This window comes from Vespa crabro, chromosome 6 (genome assembly GCF_910589235.1).
Source record: "Vespa crabro chromosome 6, iyVesCrab1.2, whole genome shotgun sequence".
NCBI lineage: Eukaryota > Metazoa > Arthropoda > Insecta > Hymenoptera > Vespidae > Vespa > Vespa crabro.
Genome location: NC_060960.1, coordinates 6,133,327 through 6,153,041, shown reverse-complemented (window position 1 = coordinate 6,153,041; position 19,715 = coordinate 6,133,327). Strand labels below are relative to the sequence as shown.

Genomic DNA, 19,715 nt, shown 5'->3' with positions numbered 1-19,715 from the left:
ATCATTTCTATTGAATTTTCATATCAGTAGTGTAAATTGTTATGTCTGCATTACATATAATTTAATTCATTTTATCTGCAAATACTCCAACTCATGCTGTATTACATATTCTTATTGCAAATATACATAAAGAAACAGAACTTTATTAAATTCGTGTATATAATTAGTATAAAGAACATCTTTAATCCTTTTAAATGAAATGAATAAACATTGATGTAAAAAATAATCTAATGTTTTGTATAAATTTGAATGGATTATGATATGTGCTTTAGGAGCCAAAATATAAACTATAATGATTGAGTTTATGATCTTCATTACCTTTTGTGCATAAAATTAATGAAAAAAAGTCATAAAAAGTTTACTCCAATAAATTATAGAGGATTGTATTTTGTTAAAAAAAAAATTATTGTTAATTTCAATGTTTTGTAAAAGATACATAATAAAAAATATTTGTTTGGTGCACACTACCGATAATCGACATCATAAAATCATCATTAAAGAAATGTTTGTTTTTAGCAGACATTTAATATAATATATATATTATTAATGAGATTATTTACACTACAGTGTTTGAATCAGGCTGTGGTAGTTGATTTACTCAGTTTAAAAAATGTTTTTCAGGTGTAATATGTGTATCCATGATTATAATGATATTCTTATGTCAATTACAATTCATGTTTATTTACAATGGTATGTTATGATCATATTTAACAAATTAGCATCATTTATACGTTATTTTGGTAAAATATATCTTTTTCTGTTAGAATATAACATCCTTGTAGCACAAAGTATAAGTATACAACAATAAATTAGTAAATCATTTTTATTCCTTTTTTTTTCTTTCATAATGTCAGTATATTAATTAAATTAATGTAATATATTGTTTTTGTCTAGAAAATAATATTTTATGTAGATCTTTAATAATTATGATTTATAGCAATGTAATTCTTATACAATACACACGGTTTAGAAAAATAATCTCATCTAAAAAAAAATTTAATATAAAAGTAAAAAGTTAGAATGTTTTGATATTTTGTTTTCAATAGATAGCTTTCCTGATTGACTGATAAATTAATTAGAATTATGTATGCTTGGTAATAATTTGGATCTATTTTCATTATATATATAAACTGATATATAACAAAAAAAAATGTATATAAAGAAACTTTTTAACTTTATTTTTTGTTGGTATCTATTTACGTTACTGTTTAAAATGTAAGTTTTATAAACAAAAAGTTATATTTTTCCTGATTTTTTTTTTGAGTATCAAACATTCATAAAAAGAAAATGTTATGATAAGCGAAAATCTGCAAATACTGCAAAAAGTTATTAGCTTTACCACATTTTGCCTTCTTTCTGCATCATTTCCTGGAACTTTGAATCATTCTATTATTTGTAAAAAACGAAGAAATGCCGATAAGAAATTATGTATAATGTAATTGATTTTATTTAGAATATGAACTTGGATCTCCGTCTTATTTTAATTCTCTTTATCAACTGTGTCATTAAATTTTCAATAAAGTTTCTCAATTAAAAGAAAACAATTTTAATACTTATTGGCACAATTGATTGTCATAAGTGGTGATCCAAGTTCCATGAACGCTTTACCTTCTTATAAGGCATATTTAATTAACATTTTAATTGAATTTATTATACGCTGTAATTCAAGGATTTGTTTCTATTATCCAATGATTTATATCACACAAAATAATTGAGTTCGTTCAGTTGACAGCCCTTTATAAAAGCTATACGCAATAGACGTATTTAAACTCGTTTGCTAATTTCTTCGGTTATTTACAAAGTTAAAACATGATTTGTCGAACATTTACACTCTTCAAGTTCTCCCAGGATATTACAGAATCTTGACAACATGCTAGATATTTGCATACACTTTTTACAGTTTATCTACACAAAATTGTAGACAATATACTTTTACATCTCTTTTATAATTTGAGATGACATATCCTTGTCCATTCACCAGAAGTGTTTACAGACAAGATGTGTTATGACATTAATTAAAAGTACATAATACTTTTATAATGCAGGATTTTCGAATTTTGGTCCTTTAGTAACTATGATTTCGGCATAGGGATACTCTTGATTCAATTCTAACACTTGAAACTTTTTCAGTACTAAGAGGGTATAGAATTTTTGTGCAGCCTGTAAAAAGATGGTAATGTAACATTATAAAAATTCTTTTACAAAAATAAAAATAAACATTAAATTGGACATACCTGTTTACGATTATTTTTATATGCCATTTCTGATAGTGATAATCTGTCTTTGGTATCCAGTTTACTTTTAATGACATGATACATATGTGCTGCTCTTTTATTAAGCACACGTTCTTCAAACTGTTCATAGGTTTCATCCACTTGTTGTTCCTCTTGCTACATATGTCAATATATAAAATATAATTAATGGAATTCTTTATAAAATATAAAAATAAAATATGAAATATAAAATACTCACTGGTCCCACCGAAGGAGGAAATTCATAATCTTCGTGATTCCATGGTGTTGCTGGTCCTCTTTCAGAAATAGCACCAGGTGTGTGTGCAGGTGGATGCTGTTCATCATAGCCAACATATGATACTTGTGGTTGGGCCTATAAATATAATATTAGTTTTTTCTTGTATAACTAAAATAATTAAAATTAACAACTTCGAGATATATTATACCTGATCGTAACCGATATTCTCCATCTGTGGCATTGTAGTAGGTGGTATAGCAGGGACTTCAGTAGGAGGTGTAGGTGTAGGTGGTACTGCTTCTTCTTCAGTTGCTCCAAGAATGGAGCTAACTTCAGCTGGAGGTATTTGAGGTATTTCTAAACCCAATGAGGGTGTTTCTGGTTGAGTTACAGGAACTTCTGTAGTTTCAACTGAAGGTGCAATACCACTAATTTCTGGTACGGATGGTTCTGCTGGCAATGTTACTTCAGGAGGAACTGGCGATTCAGCTGTTGGAACAGTTGGAGGAACTATGCTTGGAACTTCTACTGCTTCAGTGGTAATTGAAGGTTGACTAACTTCTACTGCAGGCATTGGTGGTGGAGGTGCTGGTCTTGGCTATAGAAAAAATAATAAAAGAAATTAAAACAATTAGAGATGATAAAATAATATAAGTTGAAACAAACCTCTTCTTCTTGTGGAGCTTTTCGTTTGCGAGCCATCCTTTTATTAAGAATACTTTGTTCAAAGGCAGCTGCATCTGCTTCGGTGTTATCCCTCATTTGTTCTAAAGATAATCCTTCTTCTTCTACTCCTAATCGTCCAAAGTCTTCATGATCGTAAGATTTGCTCGTTAAATGTCGTTGGTAATTCTAGATAATAAAAATATTTTGCGTATATATTATGATATATAAATTATTAAAGACCCATTTTATAATTTTTGATTATTTTACTTTAAACAATGCACGAGCTGGTATTGGCCTTCCTGGTAAAGCAAAGAGTTTTTCCACTCCACCTGTTTCTTTCCAATGCATCAAACGTTTTGTTGGTGGTGCCAAATCTAATGTCGTTACGATATCACTAGTATCAGAGAGTTGTGCTTTCATTTCTTCCCCAGAAATATTTTTTACTTCGTCCACGATGAGTTTACGTTTTCTTTTAGCTTTTGTAAAACCTACAGTAAAGTATAACAATGAGTATATCTAATATAAAATTTTGGTAATTTTATAAATGATTTAATTTATTATTTTTAACCTTTAAGTGCTGATGCATCTACGGGTGCAAGAGCAAAGCTTTCTTCTTCATCATGTAACAATGTAGTCTGATCTTGCATAGGTTGTGGTTCTTCTGCTATATCCATTGGATGTTCTTCAGGAGCAGTTGGAGGAGCAGGCGTAAAACGTCGACTAGCAACACTAATTCTTCCTTCTATTTCTTCACCTGTTACTGCTGGGCTAGCAGGCCTTGAACCGTCAGAACTAAAAAAAAAAAGAGAAAAAAGAAAAAAAAAAGAAAAAGAAGGAAAAAATTTATTATTTCACGTATTCAAAACATTGAATATATTATAATAAATAAGTACCTCATTGCTCCCATTGGAGATGCAGCTGGTCCAAAATGATCACCCATATCTTCCTCAGATTCATCATGAACAGAAACAGCAGCTCCTGGTGCTGCAGCAGTTTCTTGTTGTTCTGCGATTGAACTAACTTCAGGTACAGGAACTTCACCCATAGGAGCTTCATCGAATAATCCTCCTTCAAAGAGGCCTCCAGCTAAAAATAATATTTTATTCGATAATCGTGCTAATAATTTGTTTCATGAAAAATTAAAATGCATACATATAATATCTTGACCAAGATGACCACCAAAACCGTCATCTCTAATTGGTGTGTCTATATCCATAGCCTGTGGAGCTGCTGATGTTCCTGCAACTGGTTCTTTTTCTTTTTGTTCCAGCGTTGTTTCTATACCTGGTCCATCACTGAATAGCATATGGCTCTAGATTTGATTTAATTTAATCCATTATATAGAAGAACAGAAATTTCTTTAAAGTAATATATTAAATTATTATTATTATTATTATTATTATAAAAATGAATAGTAAACCTGATCTAATGATGGTTCTATAGAACCAGCGTGGCGAAGTAATTCAGGTGGTTCTGCATCAAAACTCATATCACCAAATCCTTGATCATGTGTTACTAAAGAAAGACTACCATAATCTTCTCTCATTGTAATTTCTTCTGCTCTGGACTGATTTAAACTAAATTGTGCCTCAATATCAACATCCCTAAAAAATACAATAACGCAAACGATGTACAAATTCATATGCATTAATATTCACTTGTGTGATATTAATATTTACTTCAATTCAGGCATAGCTGTATCAAAATCATGAAACACTTCTGGTAACGTTATAGCTGTAACTGCTGCTTCTCTATGTTCTTCAGGTAAATCAACCATTCCTGGGCGAAATGCCATTTTGATTTTAACAAACGCTTCATTACAATCAGCTAGTAAATATTTTGCTTTACGTGAATATATGCGTACTACTCCTAAGAGTAAATGACCTGATGTACGTAACGCCATTTTCACCTATGATATATTGAAAGATATTATTATAATTAAAAAATGAATTTACTGTATACTGGTTATTGTTTAATATCTTAACATTAATACTTATTTATATCATAAACATAATGCAGAAAGGAATACCTTAGGTTGTAAAATACCATCTACAGATTTTTCAATATTGGTTTCAAAAACATGAGCTTTCGTTAACTTTTTATCCCAATGAGCAGCTAGCCAAATTCGGGCCAATGGCCCTTTTTTGGCTAACACAAAGTGTGCGTAAAACATGATTATATCCTTGTATTAACCTAAAATAAATTTCAATAACATCACCATTATTTCTAAGAATTGGATGTTTTAAAATATCTAAACAAGTTTAGCAAAACGTGTCATCTTGTTGCTGTGCAGTCAATGAAAACAGTACAATACTGCATTTGTTGATTAAATAACATTAATTGTTATCAACGAAACAATATCACATATTCACACACAGATATAATATCATATATAGATTTATCATTTTCTGTTATAAAATATGTATCAATTAATGCATAATATTGTAAAGAAAGTGATCAGTAAACTTGAACGATGTTAAAATGTCAACATATCTGCACACAAGATGGCGTTTCTATCTATAATTTTTGGCGGTTAAGCGTACAACATGAAAAGAGTGAATACCTTCTTCACTGTTTATTCTTTTTTAAAAACTTTTCTTACGCCGTTTTATTGTCAGGTTGTACAACACTCGAGCATGTTTTAAGAAAACAATAACTTTGATAAAGACAACTAACGGGACTTCGACACATACGGTACGTTGCTAACCGCCGCGTCCTCACAATCATTCACAACCGAATAATTTCACAGCGCGCTCAGAAACTGTCTTTTCTTGCGTTACTGCGTACCTAAACACACCTTACATTGCTCCCATATAGATAGACGACGATTGGTCAAAGATTTGTGAGTAGTCTTCGTACTGACTAATAGAATGCATGTATCAGCCAGTCGCTTAATAAATATTGGCCAATCAAAAATATGTATATTAGTAAATATTTTTAACTTAATAGATATTATTGGCTAATAGAATTGGTAGAATAATGTTGAATATTTGTTTTTATAAATTTCAAATCATTGATTATATCATCTATTATTCGATCGTAGAACATGTGTTAAAGCCGCTTGGTAGATTGAATGAAAAGTTTGAAATAATATGTGATAGTTACGAGTTTATTTTTGAGATCGTTTTTAACTGTAACTGATTGTTATTTTAGTCAAAATGTAATATATATTTTTTTATTTATATTGTAGAAAAAAAAATATATTTCTTAATATATTTTTTTTCTTATTTAACATTTTCTATTATTATCACCTTTTCTTTCCTCAATAGATTTTAGATACGAAAAGATGGGTGGATTGGTTGGTAAAATTAAACAATCAATGCATAGATTTAATATAGAAAATCGTGCAAATGCTGTTATTTCAAGTAGTAAAATAATTCCTGCTCCTAAACCTGCTGCTGCAATAAAGCAATTGAAAGTAGCTCAGGAATGTAGGTTAATTGTAAACAATTATATATATTTGGTACTATTTAGGTTTAATACATTGTTATTCATTCTGCAATTCAAAGAAATTCATTTTATTTTTTAGTAAATCCAAATTTCTTGAAGGAACATTACGAAAAAGATTTCAAACTTGATGAACATTTAAAAAATGTTTATGTAACATCTACGGGAACAAAGGTATAACTATTAATTATGAAATATTCTAACATTAAACATTTAGTGCAAATAACTATTGGAAATTATCTAGATGGATACATTGGATCAACCAAATCCTGATAGACCATTACCTACATCGAGAACCTCTGAAGACTTTGAATTTGGATTTTATATGCCAAACTCTGTTCCAGTAGGAAAGCTAACTCTGAAAGAGATATTCCAAATTATTATTGAGCATAAGGAAGATTCTGTTAAAAATAGTAGTGATATTTTAGCTACGAAATATAAATTAGACAAAGAAACAATAGGTAAGACAAATTTTTTACTATAAATAGAAAATTCTAAATTCATTATATCATACTTTCCATCGATATTACATTTTTATATTTTATAGAAAAATTATTGGAATATTACAAGTTGTATCAATTAGTATTACCTAAAGAAAAGGTTGATAATAAATTCAAATTTTCTATTGATAAGATAAAACAATTTACAATGGGATTTATGCAATTGAAAGAGGATTATGAAACAGAACAGAAGAAAATAAAAAAACTACAAGAAATAACTGAATACGAAAATAAAAAATTAAAGAAATAAGAAAAGATACAATTAATTACTGAAGTGTATATTATTTAATAAAATTAATTATATTGAAATGTACATTTTATGTGATCTATAAAAATGATAGGTAATGCGTGTGATTAAATATAATTTGTTTTAATTATAATAAGAGTTATATAACATTAAGTATACATCATATTTGGATTTTTAGCAAACATTCAAATTCGAAAATTCAAACATTTCGTATTCAAAATGGAGTTATAATACATACATAAATCTTGTACAGGATATCGAAGGTAAATATAAATTATTTTTTATGAAATATAGGTGCAGAAAAGAAATGTATATATTTTATATATTCATATATTTATTGCAATTATGTATCACAGTAAAATTATAATAATACTTAAATATAGCTTTCAATAAATAGTTTAGTTAATCACATAAATTTTTATAGACTGATCAAAATTCTTATTAAAGTCAGTCCAATTGTACTTGTACTTTACATATGGAACACACAATATATAGGTCTCCATTTTTTTTTTTTTCTAAACATATCTATTATCATTGTACTATCATGTGTGTACATCGTTATGTTACAATTATTGATACAAATTAAAGTATCTGTTTTTCTAATCCAATATAGAATGTATATTTTATTTGTTTTATATTATATTTAATAATTTTATATATATTCAAGATTTTTTTTAAGTAGAACAACAAATAAACCTTTGTATTAACTATAAATCGTTGCAAAATCTGAAACGTAAAAAGTTATGTATCAATTGATACGTAATAATCTAAGAATATTTTTAAATAAAAATGATAAAGATTATTAAAAAGATACATTTACTTACTTAAAATAATATTGTAGATAATCGTAATGGTCACTAATACATGAATCTCTTTGAATGTAGAAGAATTGGAATGAGAACGTGCGAGAAGAATGTCCTTGTTGACTTTACCCCATTCAGGAATGTCTTTTGTCTTGTCCATCATCCAATAAAAGCCTTTCATTCTTAAATGTTTTTTTAATTCTCTGCCGACCTCTTCTCTGATTCGTTGATTGTAATTATTTAACCACCGGCGCTGCACATCATTAGAAGTATGTATATCACTGATCAAAGGACACTACAGCAGGACTGTTAGAAATATCATTGCCTTAACCCGAAGAATAAATGTAAAGATTTTTCGAAAATATAAGTCATTTAAAAAGAATAACTTACGTGCATTGGTGTTAACATATTAAAGTCTATCAATTTAGGTTCATATGGTACAAGAGTGACGTCCCGAAATTTTAAGAAAGTTTGTCCTGTTGTTTTCTATTGAAAAAAAAAAAAAAAATAACGATGGAATAATATAATAAAATAAAATAATATGTATGGAAAAATATAAAAAATTCTTACCGATATGTTGGTAGTCACGACTTCAAGTATATTTTCTAAACGTACACCGAAATCACCCTTTTTGTAAAATCCTGGTTCATTGGATAAAAAAAATCCTGGCTTTAATGTAACAGACATACCACCTGTATATGATATACTAATCGGAGCTAAAAAAGAAAATTCGTTCAGTAAACATTATTGTTTAACAAATTTTCCACATGAGATATTAACAAATTTAACACACATTCATGAACGGATGAAAAGTGTCCAATCCCATGACCAGTACCATGCATGTAGTCATTACCGGTACTCCAAAGAGGTCTCCTTGCTAATACATCAATCTGATCAGTCATCAAATCATCTGGAAAGATTAAAGAAGATAATTGTATCGATCCTATTAATACTCTTGTGTACGCCTTTTTTTGTTCTTCAGTAGGTTCTCCAAAATGTAATGTTCTTGTTACATCTGTTGTACCATCTGTAAGTATATTAAAAAAATTAATTTATTTACATTATAAATATATTATTACATAAAAGTAGATAATAATATAAGCTTACCTAAGTACTGTCCACCTGAATCAACAACCAACATCGAAGTTTTCCCTATAGGTATATTTGTTAAATTAATTGGTTCGTAATGAGGTAACGCAGCATGAGCACCGTAAGCAGCAATCGTTGCAAATGAAATACCCTTGTTAAATTCTTGTTCCAAACGAAACTCATTTACGACTCTCGACACTTGCATCTCATCCCATCCCTCAGAATTTAAGGATATTTGTTCTTCCATGTAAGCAAGAAAATCACACATGGCCATGCCATCTCTGATATGAGCTTTTCTCATGCCTTCAGCTTCAATTTCATTTTTTACCGCTCTTAAATCAATTATAGGCGATGCTTTTGGTAATCGTTTCTCAGCTGGAATCTGAATGACAAAATTATATATTTATATAAATTTATATGTATATTTTTATAATACTTTCGAAAAAACAAAATTATAGAGTTACGAGAATAATTATAAAAAACTCTATAGTTACATATAGCTATATTCTATAGATATACTCTATAGGACATATAGATATGCTCTACGTAATTCCTAATACCATGAACGTCAAAGCGTCTCGTGACTCCGGGTATTATAAGATCGAGAAAGTGTGAACTCTATCAAATGTACAAATGTACATTAAAGTGTATACAAGAAATCTACGTATCAGTTTTTAGTTGACTATATATATATATATATATATATATATATGCTGTTTTTTATGTAGTAATTACTACCTGCCACGTGGATAGACTAAACATATTTACACGTTTAGGTTTTATCTATGGGGTGTGTGTTAGTCCGTCACGTAGGGATCAAGCTAAGCTCAAGCAGTTCTCTTGTGTCAGGATAACATGAAGAAGATGTACCTTTGACTAGTATTATCCAGTTTAAATCTTTTTCTTAGTACAATTCAGGCTTTATCTATCTCTTTTCATTATTCTATTAGTATTTAATTATTAATATTAAAATTATTTTTAGAAAACAAAAAAACGTACGGAAGAATATATTTCTTTTGAAGCTCCTTGAGCATATCCACATGGTGTTGGTAGCCAAATTTTCTTCCATGCTTGAGACATTGTCCTTAAATCATCCCAGATACACGTTTCATTGTGCCATCTAAAATGACATTTATTTATTTATATTTGATTCATTATTTATATAATTATTTGCAATATTTACATAAGACAACATCGTACTTGACGCAATCCGCGTGAAAGCAAGAATCCATTTTTAAATGCGTATCGACGGATCGCAAAAGTTTATGTTTGGATGCGTAAAGATGAAGAGATCCTTGTGTTACGATGACGTAAGATCTAAGAACAGGAGTATGAGGAAGATCGTATCCTCGAATATTGAAGAGCCAAGCTATTTCATCTAATGCTGTAACTACAAGAGCATCCGCCTCGACAAGACTCATCTCCAATCTTATATCTTTTATTTTTTCTTGCCATGATTTCCCTGCATATTCATTTTTCAATGGGTATGCTGCGTAAGAATTGTAATTTGGTCGTCCCACTTGCCAGATCAAGTCCACCAAATTTTTGCGGACTGCCACCAAATTTATGGATGTATTTACTAAATACGAGAACAAGATAAATTTTAGATACAAAGAAATATTATTCATAGAATTATTTGAATCAGTTTGGGATGAATTTTGTATTTTTATTGAAATTATTTAGAGGAAAATTTATGTTCTGTAATACCTAAATCTCTTTCCCAAGCTTCCCATATAGCTGCAGGTACTAACTTCGGATCTGCACCTATTCGGATGTTTGGCCGATTTTGAAATTCATGTTGCAACCATTCGGTTATTGTTGGGATCTACGAGTATATCAATACACAATATAATTAGTATTTGTTAGTGTATTAATTAATTGAATGTTATTTCAATTTGAAATTTAAGCAAAGTAACTTCTAACTTGGAATCTGAAGAAAATTTATTCAGTTTACAAATTTGAAGAAAAATTCATTTAATTTGAAATTAGTAAAAAATTCTTCCAATTACGATGAACGTTTTACTCAATCTAGATTAAGGATAATTTCTTCGAGAAAGATTTATTTATGTTCAAGTTTTATTTACGAAAGAACTACACTTCAGGAAGATCTACTTTCAATATTCTTCCTACTGAGTGAAAGGAGTTAAACGATCATTGGTAATCATTAATCTTAACTGCTTTAGCAAATTGGTGTCTGAGTGTTTTGCGAGAGCAGTCAAGATTAATCGTCCTTACGTTCAAGGAAGAGAATTACACATTTTATCATCGTGGTTGAATCAACTCAGCATTTCGCAGAGCAGATCCGAAGATATACTACTACAGAAATGATCCTGCGAAGTATGATCTTAATTTTCTTCTCTCTATGAACCTTATCACGTCTAGAGACGTTATAATAATGTACTACTTTAATTGTAAGAAACGGGATTTATGGATGTTGCCAGTAATATACGAATAAAAACAAATGGACACAACTACTTCGAACACGTTTCGAAAAATTTGTTCGAAGTTCAACATTTTGACATAATCTCATCTCAAATTTATAATTCTTTAATAATCCTTTTTTTGTTTTCTGTTTATTAGAAAGTAACCACTCAGAAAGCTCTACTTCCCATGGCCCTTCCTACTGAGTAAGAAGGGTGAACGATCATCGATGACTACAATCGAACTAAATAGTTAGATTGTAAGTCTTTCTCACGCTCAAGGAAGAGAGCTATATCTCATCTTCGTGGCTGCATCAGCTCAGCTTTTCGCAGAGCAGATCCGAAGATATACTACAGAAATGATCCTGTGAAGTATGATCTTAATTTTCTTCTTTGCCAGAGCCTCATGTCTAGACGATGAAGTACCCCTTTACTTCTGAGAAAAGGTTTTTGGTATTAGCCATCTAGTGTCCGAATAAACTAAATGACAACTATCTTGTATGCTTCGAAAAATGTATTTCAAAGTTTAAAATTATTAATATAGAGAGATTTCAAAGTTTGATATTTTTACAATATATTTTTATTCCTTTTTCTTATGTTTCGATTAAATTTTTTCCTGGTATTTTAATTATATCTGATCTTGTAAAAAATTTTGTTTTTTGCAAGTATCTTTGTGGTTGAACAGAATACAATACATTTTTTTTCTTTTGAATGTATAAATTTCATTCTTGAAGTGAAATATATTTTTAAATGTTAAATAAAAAAATAAAAACTGCGAATCTTCCAAATATTTTACATTATAAAATACTTATTTAACTTTAAATATAATTATTAACATTTTATATACTACTATTCTTTATATCCCATATTTAGTTTCAACAAACTTGTGTAATTAAAAAATGCTATGATTAAATTCCATTTGTGCTGATAATTTATATTAATAGACACGAGTGACAATACTTATCCATGTATATATATATATATATATATATATATATATATATGTATATATATATATACATATATATACATATATATATATATATATATATGTATACATATATATATATATATATATATACATATATATATATATATATTTATAACAGTCTATTATTAATCGATAATATATATTTGAAATTATTTGTATATGTTTTTAAGACTGTCTCTATGCGCATACGTAATTAATCCGTTATGTGTTATGAACCTATAAGTGCATTTAGCGAAAGCGATTACTGTGGACTACTATCGATGCATATATGCGTTTATCAATTTTTTCAACCTCTTCTTTCTTGCGTTTGAAATAATTTTAATATTTTGAATAAAATAATGAATTGTTTTGTATTATATAAAGTGTAGTTGTTGCATCTTGCGTACTCAATCGATAGAATTACACAACGAAAAAAGTATTCGAACGCCGAGATATTCAGCCATCGAAGAGTTTAATATTTTATATAGTACAAAATAAATGTAATCAAAATAAATACAGAAAATCGGTAGTTTAATTATGTATTTAAAATATAAAGAGCCCTTTAAAAATAATATATAAAAACAACGTTTTCATTGATAGTCATCATTTATAGATAAAAATAAATTTTACGTTAATATTATTCGGAAGAATTATATATACAAATCAAAATATTTTTATTTTAAACTCTTTATTATGATAAAATATTTTTCTCCGCTTCATTTATCATTAGAAGAAATAAAAAAGTTAAATTTTTTCAATTAAATGAGAACTAAGGTGGGAGTCTAAAAAGTAACTTTTAAGAAATTACTAGGAAATTCTTACTTATGTTTTTCTTATTCATTTAAAAAGACCACTCAGAAAGCTCTACTTCCCATGGCCCTTCCTACCGAGTAAGAAGGGTGAACGATCATCGATGACTACAATCGAACTAAATAGTTAGATTGTAAGTCTTTCTCACGCTCAAGGAAGAGAGCTATATCTCATCTTCGTGGCTGCATCAACTCAGCTTTTCGCAGAGCAGATCCGAAGATATACTACAGAAATGATCCTGTGAAGTATGATCTTAATTTTCACTTCTGCTAAAGCCTCATATCTATATGATGAGGTACCGCTTTACTACTGAGAAACGATTTGCCATCTAGTGTTCGATTCACGAATTAATTCTGCCTACATTTGTGTGCGTAAGACGTACGTGTACATAAGCTTGTGTAACAATGACTAAAATAGAAACAGTAACGAAGATATATATATATATATATATATATATATATATATATATATATAAATTGCATATATGTAATATTTATGTGAGTAAAATCATAATAAATCATAATTTGATATTTATAAGGTATAAATAAGATTTACTTACGGGTTTTCGTCCCCTTTTCATGAGTATCCAATTGCAATCAAGTTCTAAATCTGCTTGCAGATGATATCTTCCATCTGTCCACAGAACAGCTTTTGCTAATGTTACAACTGCGTCTCCGGCGCTACCATAAAATCCGGTTAAAAATTCTCTTCTCATATCTCGTGGATCGACGGTTTCGCTCTATTAAAAAATATGGATAATAAATATAGAACGTCAATATTCTATCATTTAAAATATATAAGAATTAATATTTAATATAATTTATGTCAGTTTAGTAAGATTAGACCAATACATTCGATATTTATCTTTTTACGTTTTTTATATTCGCCTTTTGTTAATATCGTAAAGTTATAATATTTTTCAAATTAAAAAATGCATTTAGATTTTTCAATTCTTTATTCAATTCTATATAAAATATTGATGAAAGTATATAGAAAAATTTATAGCTATTCGGAAATAAAATGAAGCTAAGTAGAAATTAAATGAAGCTTTAAAACATGTCAATCATCAAATAAATTTGACAATTGTGATACTTTCAATAGGCCACTGTGGCCAACAATAATGTAAATTCGCGTCTGAAAGTTTATTCGTTAATTAAATAAAAGAGTTTGAAAATTTATTACATTTTTTTCAATCAATACAATCTCAATTTTATAATTAATATGTACATATACAGGATGTACCAACAGTTCTTAGATAATATTAAAAATTAATTATTGTTATTTAAGATTTACTAAGCTTGTTATTAGGTTTATAGTTTTACAATTTGAAGAAAAAAAAGAAATTAACTCAAAAAGTCTCGAAAACAGATAACTGATTTTTAAAATCATTTAAATACTTTTAGTCCATCTGGAGACTTTTGGTCGACTCTGTATATTATATGTTTAATTTATATATTAACTTAAATATTACCTGATGTTCGTCGTCCGACGTTACAATATAACCATGCAGTGGTGCTGTTTCGATCGATGCAACTCGGACCATTTCAGATCTTAATTGTCTTAATCTTAAAGATGTATCCTTTCTGTTAACAGGTTGATTACCAATATGTTCACTCAGAGGACAATAAGATCTTTTGGCGCCATTGTAATTATAAAATAAGAATTCTGGGCTCCTTTGTAACTTTGTCAAACCTATAAGAATATAAATTTTGTGTTATCAAAATTTTATTCAAATTATTTTTTAATTATCTACATTGAAGTAAAAAAAATAAAAAATGACAAAAGAAGTCCGAAGTTCTCAAAATTTGGAGGCGCCGGGTATCGATCCCGGTACCTCTCGCATGCTAAGCGAGCGCTCTACCATCTGAGCTACGCCCCCAGATTGAATGTAACTTTAAAAGAATATCTTATATGTTCAACATTTACATATGTATATTTAATATAAATTATATTATCGCATATTAAATATATTATTTTTAATACTATTATATTTCGAGAATGTTATTCTTCATAGATTATGATTTTTACATAAATTTCGATATCGAACAAATCGGAATATAAGATAAAGTATTAATTCAATTAATTGCAGTAATAATAAAAATGACAATTAAGTAAACATCAAGTGTGAAGTAATTAAGGAAAACTTGAAAATTTTCACACATGTTTTTCATTTCTCAATACCATTCGTGTATTCTATCATCATCAGAAAATTTATGCGAGCATAAAAAAGATTTGTTTAATGATTTTCAATCTAAGATTCATATACATATATATACATACTAATAATTCATAGATCATCTTTATGGAGTATCAATGACATTAATCTTTTCTACGAAAATAAGATCGGAGATGACTCTTAAAAAAAAAAAAAAGAAAATAAAGAAAAAAGAGTATAAACAAAAGAACAATGCAAATCATGAGAAAAAAGAATCGAGTCATTCTTTAGGATTACATTTACGAAGTTTTCCATTAGAGTCTATGTGTATGTCTGTGCGTGTATGTGTATGCCTCAGTCATGAAAAGAACTTCGACAACATTTTCCTAAATCATTTTTGATTTCGTGGTTAAAAAAAAAAAAATATGAAAGGAAATTAAACAAGAATAATGATTCAAATCTATCGACGTATATATCTATGTAATCCTATTATGGAATTTTTCTTATGCCTTTGTGCGATACGATATGATTGTTCTCAAAATAGTATGCAATGCGTCTCTAATTTGTTACGTGACTTGTTTTTTATGTACGCTCTGTTGATCGTCCGTATAATCCTCATCGTGCTGGTTATCCCAAATCATATCTTTCTACGCATCCTTTTTGTTAAATCTATCAGATCGTAATAGGGAAAGAATTTTTTCATAAAAAAATTATCAACTTTTGAGAATTCAAACATAAGAGAGAATTTTTTAATTTTGGAAGTTCTTTTTTTCTTCTTCTTCTTCTTCTCGAAAAAGAAGAAGAGATAGAGAGAGAGAGAGAGAAAGAGAGAGAGAGAGAGAGAGAGAGAGAGAGAGAGAAAGAGAGAGAGAGGGAGGGAAACGAAAATAGAGTTAAAAAAGCCGGAAGAATCGAATTTACAAACGAATTATTCAGGAAGATGTATACCCGGAATTATAAATCAGGAAATACAACGCTCGTAATTTATTCTAACAATTCACATCGTAATTCAGATAGATCACGAAAGAGTTTATGAAAAAAAAAAAAAACTTTTGACTCAATATTGTTCCTCGGTTAGATAAAACGCGTAGCATGTTATTACGCGGCCGATGCACGCTTCTGATTGTCATGTAGTATGGTTAATTTGTTCATTTTCTTTTTTTTCTTTTCTTTTTTTTTTTTTATAAATGGTTACTGATGCCAGACAGAAGCTATAAACATCCAGCCCACAGGCAGGATTATCTCAGACAGTCAACATGTGGCTGATCAAGGTGGTGCTATTTACTTTAGTGGCGTTTGTCTGGGTTACTGCTGAGGAAGAGGTTCAAGTGGAAATTCCTCAGGGTCCATTGAAAGGTCTAAAATTGAATACAGCATGGCATAATATGCCGTATTATAGTTTCAAAGGAATACCTTATGCAAAGCCTAATGTTGGAGTCGACAAGTTTAGGGTAATGAAAAAAAGAAAAAAATAAGGTAGAAGAATCATCGATGAAGCTTTGAACGTTGAAATCAATTTGTTGTTATTTGTATGTTAAAGACGCCGGAGCCTGCTGATCCTTGGGAAGGTGTCTATGATGCTACCAAGCATCGTTCGTTCTGTCCAGTCTTTTGCATGGTGCAACAAAAGATTGTAGGTGACGAGGACTGTCTCTATCTTAGCGTCCATACTCCAGAAATGAACAAGGATGCTCATAAAGCTGTAATGGTATGGATTCCTGGTGGCAATTGGAACATGGGATTTGGAGACGATATTTTTGGACCAGATTTTCTCATTGAACAAGATGTCGTCATTGTTACTTTCAACTTCAGACTTGGTGCTATTGGTAAATATATTTCATAACGACGAAAAAACAGATAAGGTAGGTTTTTTAATCATTAGGTTACTTGAACACTGGTGATGAACATGCTCCTGGAAATGCTGGTATGAAGGATCAAGTAATGGCACTTATGTGGATTAAAGATAACATTCATTACTTTGGAGGATCTCCAGACAGAGTTACCATATTTGGTCACAGCTCAGGTGGTTCCTCTGGTCAATACCACATGTTTTCACCGATGTCAGAAGGTAACGTTCTAATATCATAATCGAAAGATAAAACGCTAACAAAATTTCTTTATGTTCAGGATTGTTCAACAGCGTCATTTCACAAAGTGGATCGATACTAAATCCATGGGCAATAGAATATAAACCCAAAGAAATGGCTTTCAAATTGGGTGAGACACTTGGAATTCATACCCAGGATACTGGTGAATTGGTCAACAAACTCGCTGAATTTTCGGCAAGAGACATAATTACGGCGACCAGAGAGATAATGAACGATATTGTAATTATCTTATTGTTAATTAATATTTCTACAAAAATATCTATTATTATATTTATTTGAAATCTGTTTTATCGTGATCGTGACCGGAAATAGACTAGACGCATAATCTTTTAATTTGTAATGTTAATTCGTGTATTTTTCCATGTCATAGAATACGATAAATGGACATTTAGATGTTTTTGTGCCATCAGTTGAAAATGATTTTGGTCAGGATGTGTTCTTAACAAATGATCCCTGGACTCTACTGAAAACTGGCAAAATTGCTAATGTACCAATTATGGGAGGTGTTACAATAAAGGATGCTGATTTCTTTGCAGAAAGTATATATATAATGAATTTTATCTCCATTAATACATTGTAAATCTATGATAAAAGATTTATGACAAAATGAATTTTATTGATATTTGATTTTTGTATTTAGTGATGTTACCGAATGCTGAATATATCAACGAACATTTCGAAGATTTCCTACCTGATGATCTAAATGTAACCGACCCTGTTCAAAGAAAACAATTAGCTAACTTTATGAAGGAATTCTATCTTCATGGCAAAGATATATCCAAGGATACCGAAAAAGAATTATCGCATGTAATTACATATTGAATTTGAACCTTTTTAAAAGTGAAAATTATCTGATAATACTTTTTGCGTTTTAGATGTTGGCCGATGTTTACTTTACCGCTGGAATTACATTCACTTTAAATTTTATTACTCAAAGAAACACAGCACCAGTTTATCAATATATATTCGAATATGAAAATCCATTCGGTATCATGAAAAATATAAAAACTGAGAGGGGTATGCAATAATAAAACAAGTTGTGAATTTTTTTTTAATTATTTCAAAGTAAAACACATCATATCAAATAATGTATGTAAATTTTTAGGCATAGCTCATGGGGATGAATTAGATTACGAATTTTATTCGAACATGATCAAAAATTTACCTAATCCTGGCTCACCCGAGGAGAAAATGACACGGATTATCACTAAATTGTGGACCAACTTTGCGAAAGATGGGTAAGTAATTAATTAATTAATATGAAATATTAACTTTCTAATAAACTAATAACTTTTTCTATTTTTCAGAAATCCAACTTCTAAACTAGATGAGGACATTACCATCGAGTGGGAGCCAAAAAATAAAGAAGTATGTAAATATATTCTTATCAATCAAGATCTGAAGATGGACAGACATTTATTAGGAGAAAGAATACCATTCTGGACAGAATTATATAAAAATGTTTTCAATGCATAATCATAATGAATACATATGGATATCCTAAAAATATCGGTATGCATTTGTTATTTTTAAAATTCATTTATGTATAATAATATTTCTTTTATTGCACAACGTAGCCATTAAGTACAATATATACGCAAAGAATTGATTTCTTTCGATAATTTTTCGAAAGAAATGAATATGGAATAATAATCCATAAGAGGGACGAGAAGATAAATTTTTGATTGAGAATAAAATTTTTGTGTGCCCGATAATGGCATCCATTGTAATCAACTATATTGTTACCTTTCTTTCTTTCTCATGCTATTTACATCGATATAATTTAATTGACCGATGCAAAAATTGTGAAACAATTTGCGATGATAAGATTTTTGAAATGATTTATAACCTTTGAATTAGTCGAAACAACGATCGAGAAGATATTCTTTAGACAGCGATTATATTATTTATCATCGTCGTATATTATCTCTGCAGTTGTTAAAGCTCTAATAATAAATGTAATTTCTGTTTGTTGCAACGATCGATTGTTAGATCGTCGTGATACTAGGATTCACAAAAGGAATTCTG

General features: G+C 29.3%; 4 protein-coding genes and 4 non-coding genes across 19 annotated transcripts in view; 2 read left to right on the top strand and 6 right to left on the bottom strand.

Annotated features, from left to right (window-relative positions):
- Positions 1-505: 505 nt before the first annotated feature.
- LOC124424942 (double-strand-break repair protein rad21 homolog) lies at positions 506-5,885 on the bottom strand. Of its 2 annotated transcripts, XM_046964593.1 has the most exons (13): positions 5,702-5,885; positions 5,168-5,331; positions 4,818-5,047; positions 4,559-4,742; positions 4,291-4,450; positions 4,032-4,224; positions 3,707-3,930; positions 3,406-3,626; positions 3,139-3,324; positions 2,681-3,070; positions 2,473-2,607; positions 2,235-2,390; positions 506-2,160 (listed from the first exon to the last, which is right to left on the bottom strand). In XM_046964593.1, the coding sequence occupies exons 2-13, from the start codon at positions 5,309-5,311 to the stop codon at positions 2,035-2,037; spliced, it is 2,349 nt and encodes a 782-aa protein (XP_046820549.1). In that variant the 5' UTR covers positions 5,312-5,331; positions 5,702-5,885; the 3' UTR covers positions 506-2,034. The 2 variants fall into 2 exon arrangements, with proteins under 2 accessions (XP_046820549.1, XP_046820550.1); XM_046964594.1 differs by lacking the exon at positions 5,702-5,885 and having other exon boundaries at positions 5,168-5,632.
- A 219-nt stretch (positions 5,886-6,104) lies between these two features.
- LOC124425283 (protein NDUFAF4 homolog) lies at positions 6,105-8,323 on the top strand. Of its 2 annotated transcripts, none has more exons than XM_046965500.1 (7): positions 6,105-6,298; positions 6,408-6,569; positions 6,668-6,759; positions 6,830-7,046; positions 7,133-7,426; positions 7,511-7,595; positions 8,217-8,323. In XM_046965500.1, exons 2-5 carry the CDS (start codon positions 6,425-6,427, stop codon positions 7,333-7,335), a joined length of 657 nt encoding a protein of 218 aa, XP_046821456.1. In that variant the 5' UTR covers positions 6,105-6,298; positions 6,408-6,424; the 3' UTR covers positions 7,336-7,426; positions 7,511-7,595; positions 8,217-8,323. The 2 variants fall into 2 exon arrangements, with proteins under 2 accessions (XP_046821456.1, XP_046821457.1); XM_046965501.1 differs by having other exon boundaries at positions 8,174-8,323.
- Positions 7,647-19,715, bottom strand: part of LOC124425280 (xaa-Pro aminopeptidase 1) — a 36,463-nt gene continuing 24,394 nt past the window's right edge. For 7 of the 10 annotated variants that reach the window (XM_046965492.1, XM_046965488.1, XM_046965490.1 and 4 more), the window contains 11 exons: positions 14,896-15,116; positions 13,984-14,163; positions 10,932-11,049; positions 10,425-10,803; positions 10,224-10,344; positions 9,243-9,606; positions 8,929-9,162; positions 8,706-8,851; positions 8,526-8,621; positions 8,157-8,430; positions 7,647-8,058 (listed from right to left, as the gene is read on the bottom strand). In XM_046965492.1, coding sequence (XP_046821448.1) covers positions 8,036-8,058; positions 8,157-8,430; positions 8,526-8,621; positions 8,706-8,851; positions 8,929-9,162; positions 9,243-9,606; positions 10,224-10,344; positions 10,425-10,803; positions 10,932-11,049; positions 13,984-14,163; positions 14,896-15,116 — 2,156 coding nt within the window. In that variant the 3' untranslated portion in view covers positions 7,647-8,035. Of the gene's footprint in view, positions 8,059-8,156; positions 8,442-8,525; positions 8,622-8,705; positions 8,852-8,928; positions 9,163-9,242; positions 9,607-10,223; positions 10,345-10,424; positions 10,804-10,931; positions 11,050-11,478; positions 12,397-13,983; positions 14,164-14,895; positions 15,117-19,715 lie in introns of those variants that run through there. The other 3 variants (XM_046965491.1, XM_046965498.1, XM_046965493.1) reach the window with 3 other exon arrangements.
- Positions 11,332-11,571, bottom strand: LOC124425286. Its single transcript, XR_006942473.1, has one exon. It is a non-coding gene; the product is annotated as a small nucleolar RNA U3 (small nucleolar RNA).
- On the bottom strand, positions 11,811-12,026 carry LOC124425291. Its single transcript, XR_006942478.1, has one exon. It is a non-coding gene; the product is annotated as a small nucleolar RNA U3 (small nucleolar RNA).
- On the bottom strand, positions 13,464-13,679 carry LOC124425285. Its single transcript, XR_006942472.1, has one exon. It is a non-coding gene; the product is annotated as a small nucleolar RNA U3 (small nucleolar RNA).
- LOC124425282 (venom carboxylesterase-6-like) lies at positions 15,127-19,421 on the top strand. The gene is made up of 9 exons (XM_046965499.1): positions 15,127-17,030; positions 17,120-17,405; positions 17,462-17,647; positions 17,707-17,906; positions 18,058-18,226; positions 18,328-18,494; positions 18,563-18,704; positions 18,793-18,925; positions 18,995-19,421. Exons 1-9 carry the CDS (start codon positions 16,836-16,838, stop codon positions 19,161-19,163), a joined length of 1,647 nt encoding a protein of 548 aa, XP_046821455.1. The 5' UTR covers positions 15,127-16,835; the 3' UTR covers positions 19,164-19,421.
- Trnaa-agc lies at positions 15,231-15,303 on the bottom strand. Its single transcript has one exon. It is a non-coding gene; the product is annotated as a tRNA-Ala (tRNA).

What these genes read in the sequence shown, in the direction of transcription:
- LOC124424942 (XM_046964593.1), bottom strand. Translation starts at nt 5,311, where the DNA reads ATGTTTTACGCACACTTTGTGTTAGCCAAAAAAGGGCCATTGGCCCGA. An exon ending in ATGGTATTTTACAACCTAAG is followed by an intron (nt 5,048 to 5,167) that starts GTATTCCTTTCT and finishes AATATATCATAG; the next exon opens with GTGAAAATGGCGTTACGTAC. An exon ending in TAGAACCATCATTAGATCAG is followed by an intron (nt 4,451 to 4,558) that starts GTTTACTATTCA and finishes AATCAAATCTAG; the next exon opens with AGCCATATGCTATTCAGTGA.
- LOC124425283 (XM_046965500.1), top strand. Translation starts at nt 6,425, where the DNA reads ATGGGTGGATTGGTTGGTAAAATTAAACAATCAATGCATAGATTTAAT. An exon ending in ATTGAAAGTAGCTCAGGAAT is followed by an intron (nt 6,570 to 6,667) that starts GTAGGTTAATTG and finishes TTTATTTTTTAG; the next exon opens with TAAATCCAAATTTCTTGAAG. An exon ending in ATTAGACAAAGAAACAATAG is followed by an intron (nt 7,047 to 7,132) that starts GTAAGACAAATT and finishes TATATTTTATAG; the next exon opens with AAAAATTATTGGAATATTAC.
- LOC124425282 (XM_046965499.1), top strand. Translation starts at nt 16,836, where the DNA reads ATGTGGCTGATCAAGGTGGTGCTATTTACTTTAGTGGCGTTTGTCTGG. An exon ending in TGCTGATTTCTTTGCAGAAA is followed by an intron (nt 18,227 to 18,327) that starts GTATATATATAA and finishes TTTTGTATTTAG; the next exon opens with TGATGTTACCGAATGCTGAA. An exon ending in CCGAAAAAGAATTATCGCAT is followed by an intron (nt 18,495 to 18,562) that starts GTAATTACATAT and finishes TTTGCGTTTTAG; the next exon opens with ATGTTGGCCGATGTTTACTT.